The sequence below is a fragment of the Cladophialophora bantiana genome (assembly GCF_000835475.1).
Source record: "Cladophialophora bantiana CBS 173.52 unplaced genomic scaffold supercont1.12, whole genome shotgun sequence".
NCBI lineage: Eukaryota > Fungi > Ascomycota > Eurotiomycetes > Chaetothyriales > Herpotrichiellaceae > Cladophialophora > Cladophialophora bantiana.
This window is the reverse complement of record NW_015971586.1, coordinates 1229502-1235014: the sequence shown is the minus strand read 5'-3', so window position 1 is coordinate 1235014 and position 5513 is coordinate 1229502. Positions and strand designations below refer to the sequence as shown.

At 48.5% G+C, this 5513-nt stretch overlaps 2 protein-coding genes across 2 annotated transcripts; both read right to left on the bottom strand.

Moving 5' to 3' along the window:
* Window positions 1-2577: 2577 nt before the first annotated feature.
* Window positions 2578-3324, bottom strand: Z519_08360 (uncharacterized protein; the record flags this gene model as incomplete). The annotated part of the gene is made up of 1 exon (XM_016766088.1): window positions 2578-3324. One exon carries the CDS (start codon window positions 3322-3324, stop codon window positions 2578-2580), a length of 747 nt encoding a protein of 248 aa, XP_016618133.1.
* Window positions 3325-4796: 1472 nt separating this feature from the next.
* On the bottom strand, window positions 4797-5282 carry Z519_08359 (uncharacterized protein; the record flags this gene model as incomplete). The annotated part of the gene is made up of 1 exon (XM_016766087.1): window positions 4797-5282. The coding sequence occupies one exon, from the start codon at window positions 5280-5282 to the stop codon at window positions 4797-4799; it is 486 nt and encodes a 161-aa protein (XP_016618132.1).
* Window positions 5283-5513: the final 231 nt, after the last annotated feature.

Sequence of the window (5513 nt, the reverse complement as noted above, 5' to 3'; positions counted from 1 at the left end):
CGTGATCCCTTCAGCCTCATTCCCCGAAGCTGTCCCTTCGGTTGAGTTTCCTTCCCTGTGCGTCCTTCGCAGGTTCTTAAGGCTGTGTCCAACATATTTACGGATAATACTATAGCGAGAGGCCCCGGAAGCCCTCGAGGTAGATAATACGGCGCGCCTTTTCTTAGTAGCTAGATTACTCGTCGACCGTACTAATTTACGATATATACGAGCCGAAGAAGATATCGAAGTTTTCGTGGCCCGTAAACTTTATTCTCTCGGCGATCGAATAGCCGTTGTCTACGTCGAGAATTAGCCCTTTTAGAACCGGCGGCCTCGTTAAGTAGAAACCTATCGTCGGCCTTAACTAGGACCTTTCTTCTAAAATCGTAAACCCGGATATTTTCTTTATACCCAGCTTAATGGCCTAAGTTAACTAGCCTAGTGCTAAAGAAAACTATAGATTAAATCTTTCCCGTCGAGCCCTTAGGGAACATAGTTCGGAAAAAGGGTACCTAGTGTAGTTCTTTCCGAATTCGAAGATAATATAAGGACTCATCGACCGGGGGCGGAATCGCCTCGATTTTCTCGAAGATACGGTAATCTTAGAAGACGCTATCGACGAGGGCGAGGACTAGTAGAGATAGAACTAAGTTCGCGTATAGCGGCTATATATCCTCGTATATACTATACTATGATCTAGTAAAAGCTTAGTGTTAGTAGAATACCCGTTGAAAACGGAGAAGAGAAGATTTTCGGTCGATTAATCTTTTATGTGGCTTATTAGTGAAGCCTTTCGCGTCGCGCGTAGTCCGCACGGTGAGTTCCGCCTCTCCTCTCTCATTCTTAAAGACGACGAAGACGATATCCTCCGTTCGAATTATTAGTATAGACTCTATTTTCGTTTTAATTACATAGTATTCTTATCTTATATAGTAACTCTCGTCCGGAGCCGCGGCGCATACTAGATTCGAAGATCTCTTCTACTCTCGACGGCGTATAAACGAAGAGAGTATAGATGGCGTAATTCTAAACTAGGCTTCTCGGATGAATATACTAGTACTAATTCTTTTACTACTTATATTTAATTAGAACGATAAAATAGAGCATCGTCATAAAATGCGGCTACCGTCGTTCGATAAAGAGATTATATCTCTTCTTTAACACCGTTTTAATGTACTAAGACGAACTCTTAGCTTCGCCGTCGACGGAAGTAAAGTGAGATAGAAGAGAGAGGGTACGAATATAGTACACTAACTTCGATACCTCGTGAAGAATCTTTCGATTACTAGGTCGTCGCTTCTAAGCGGCGCTAAAATCGGTTCACTTTTACTTTATATAGTATAGACTTAGATTAGCCTTACTTCCCTTAACGATACCCTTTATAAAATACTTCGTAGATCGTAAATTATAGAGACTTACGCTAGAATTTCGTCTTATATATCTAAACGCTAAAGTTTATCGTTATTAGTAAAGCTTAGAACGATCCTTAAGCGGGCTAAGAACTTACTCGTTCTAGAGAACGGTTCTTCGGTTATAGTTTAGCTTAGTTCTAGATTCAATAGATTTACTAACCGAATCGCCATTTACATCGGCGTTCGTAATCGGCTCCCAGCCATTCTTCTCCGCTTCGTTAAAGATATCCGCCGCGGTTTTCTTTCTCTTCGATATTAGAAAATAGCGAGTAGGGTAGTGAGAGCCGAGGTATAGCGGGAACTTAAGAAAAGACGAGCGCTTAGACTAAAGAAAAAGAAGATAACTAGAGAGAGAGAGTTAAAGTACAACGAAACGCGAGGAAGGTACGTTTAGATAGTTAGAAGACTAGATAAAAGGAGTGATTTATACGAGACGTTTAGTAAAGGGAGAGTAGGGAAGAGTATAAGAATCGAGAAAGAGAAAAAGAGAAAAGAGAAAGGAAGAGAAAGATAGTGAAAGGAAAAGAGGAAGAGAAGTATTAATACTATAGAACCGGGGGATTTAGTTAATCTCGTCTAGTAACGTCGTAGGGTAGGTTCTTAGAGGGATCTTATCTTTCATTATAGCCGAAACGGACCACCATCGATATAATTAGATAAAGTTATTACAACGCTCAATATACGCGACGTGGGCGTCTATGGAGACTGAAGCCCGAACGAAAGCCTCACCGGCACGCGAGGGAGTACGGTAGGAGCGGGCCAGAGCCGTGAGGGAGTAGGAGGGAGCGGAAGGGGAGCGTAACAGAGAGGAAGGGAGGAGAAGGGAGCAGACGAGGGAGCGAATCGACTAAATAGTCGTTAGCGGGAGAGCAAAGCGGCGGGGGATGAGTCAGCGAAAAGGTCGTGGGCGTCGACTGTTCGGGGACATTATATATATATTATGTACGTGCTCCGTGCCTTTGTGTTCCGCACTCCACTGGTTTTGGTACCGAAAATCGGGAATATTGTAGTATGCTCGCTGATGTGAAAAAGTAAATAAATCGTTTGTGCCGTTCGATTTAATCTGGTTCAAGCTGATTCGATTCAGTTTGGGCGCGTTTGGTTGGGTTTGGCCTGGATCGGCTCATTTTCTTTTTGATTCAATTTCTGATTTAGGTGGCATGGACATGGACATGGACTCGACTCAGTTCTTCAGTTGTGCAACATCGATCCCCATCTGGTCCAACAGATTGCGGTACGCAGGGAACACCTCCGGGCCCCGGGCCGTCAGCGCCTGCCGCCAATCCAGGCCTGGCTCAGCCTTGTCCATCGCCCTCCGGTACCCCTCCCGCGCAGTAATGCGCTGCAAGTACGCCAGGATGGCCGGATACGCCGAGAGATCAGTGGGATGCCACTGGCGGCCCGTGGTGAGGGACCAGACGGTCATGACGTCCGCAAGCGTGAACAGCTCACCCGCCAGATATGTACCGGTGTGCGCGAGCCGCGCGTCCACGGCGGCGAGGTGCTTGTGAAGTCCCGCGCCTATGGCCTTTGCGAAGGCGTTGTCGGCCGCCGGTTGGAGTAGCGCGGCGTTCATCTTGCGGAAGAACGCCGACCCCAGGCTCGCGTTGGCGAAGTGGAACCAGAACACGTAGTCCGGGTAGTTCTCGTGCGTGGGCGCGAGCGAGAGTCGATTGTGTCCGAATATGCTGTTGATGTACTCGGCGATGGCGCCGGACTCGGACATATTGAACTCGACGCCTGTCACGGCGTTGGCGGTCGTGATCACCGGCGCGGACCGCTGCGGCGTCAAAGCAGCTAGGTCCGCCGGCGCGAAGATCGGGCTGCGCGTGTACGTCTTCAAAGCGTAGTGAATCCCTAGTTCCTCGCAGAGCCAGACGATTCGCTCAGACTGCGAGATGTGAAGGTGGTGAACTGTTAATGAAGACATGGTCTTGTTGTAGACTAGAGACTGGAGACTATGGGAGGTAGGATATGGAGGTGGAGTCCTAGGTAGGTTTAATACTGGTAGATCAAGAGGTAAGTTTGTAGGTAAGTAGGCAGAAGGAGAGACCTTATATACTCCGTACAGAGGAGGAGCAAGACCGTGCGGAGTGTTCCGTAGCTAGAAACTCCTTTGTTTTACCCCGTGTTCGTGGTCGGACAGTCAATACCTCGAGTACGAGCGGAGTAGATTTAGAGTTTTGATTTTCGAGATCCGTCCTTGAGGCCACCAGGCTGAGGTACTTACTTGTGGCTTCTGGCTTGTTGAGTCACAAACTTGCCTCACTGGGGGCCTTGACTTTCCCAGGCAGACGTGACGTCTCGTGTGCATCCTTTCTATTCGGCAGATCGACTTACCACCATCGGGGATAAGAAAACTCTCCTGCATCTCCCTCAAACCTCGATATCATCCCACAAGCTTCGGGCTAAATTGGAAACCCGTTCATGCTAGAGCAAATCGTTGGCGCATTCGCCAGGTGGTTTTGATCATTGAAGGCATCTATTGTCGGAGGAAGGAGATGTCTCCGGATTCGGTGAAACTGTTTAAACCAAGATAATAACTGAGACAAATAGGTAGAGCATGCTTCTTGGCCTTCACCATAGTAGTAGGAATTGTAGATGAAATACTAGAAGGACGGCCTCTTGCGGATCGAGGATCGCTAGACATATTAATGTAAAATCTCTTGAATGTCACTAGCATCACGCTTCACAAGTGCTACCAAAATCATTACTCTTCCCTGTTTATACATACACACCGCATCACAATTAAGAATCAAATCTTTCGAGTCGTCTTTGGGTAGGTTTTCGTCAGCCCTTCAGCATCGGATGCACTTTCCGACCCGGAGGTACTGAACATTTTCACGCCAAATTGACAATACCCTGTTTCGCGTCGCCGGCACTTGTCCGACCATTGTACCCACACTGTCGTGCCGCTCTAGGGATTCCTTTCCCAGCCCAGTATTCCTACCGTCACTGTGATAATTGTCGAAGTCAAAGAAGTTATCCATCTCAATCCCCTCCTCCAGATCTAGATCCACTCTCGCAGAAGGTTCGCCATCGGCTTCACTCGATCTCCCAAAGTATAGCTCGGGTCAAATGAAATGGAAATGATCCGCCCTTCTTTGCCGTCATCGAACGTGGTGCCCGTCGCGAATCTGCAGACAAATCTGCAGACAATGCCCTGGTCGTCCAAAAACCATCTCAATCTGCAAATTAGCATCGTACTTTGATCCTATCGGCGCAAGGAGACGTTCGGAGACACGTTCAGAAGGCCAACACAGTGCATGAGGGCGGGGACGTTTCATGGGCGTGGGGCTGCTGGCTTCCGGCGGTTGCAACCGGTACTCTCCTCAGAAAGCGAAGTTGCAGGAGCTGCTTGAATCCGGTAGGGCCCGCGACCTTAAAATGCGTCGATCGAGGTCATGGCCGAGGTGTTGAAAGTCTGATGGAATGGCTGGACCAGGTATTATCTTCTTCCCGCTGGCGTTCTGGCCCTGACCTTGGCTTAGCGGAAGACGGATAGTGTTCCTCATAGTAGCACGTCATTGATTCAAGCGCAATTTCCCTTTCGAGAGAAATCTCCGGCATGGCGAACGAGGGGAAGACCGTTCGTGCTCTCTGTTCCACGACGGGGCCTAATTCGTGTTCAAGTGCCAACGCCATCATTCCGGGTGGCCAGTTCACGCTGTGCGGGACACGAGTTTGCAAGTCGCCCATCGCGGCTTTGGCGAGGTATTCGATCTCGTTATCCAATTTTTCTGCAAATCCATAGAAGGCGATCTGGATTCTGACGATAGGGTCCCCGGGTGGGGCGCCATCAAATGGGTAATCTTGCCTGATTGCGAGGTGGACTCCCGTGTCGCCACGTCTCGCAGCTGGGGAGGTATTAGAAACCAGGATCTGCATGGAGATAGCCTTTACAGTGCGTCCAGGATATTGCTCTTCCCATATCTCCACGATATTCGGTCTGAGGCCGCAGTCGTTGCACGAGGAGGAGTCAGACAATAGAGAAAGGGTGCGACATGTGTATGATATACCAGTCTAGGAGTATTCACACACGGGTCTCAGGGCCCGACGGTAAATCTATGAGACATTATATCACCGGTGGATATACTGTCGAGGGGGAATCTCAAATAC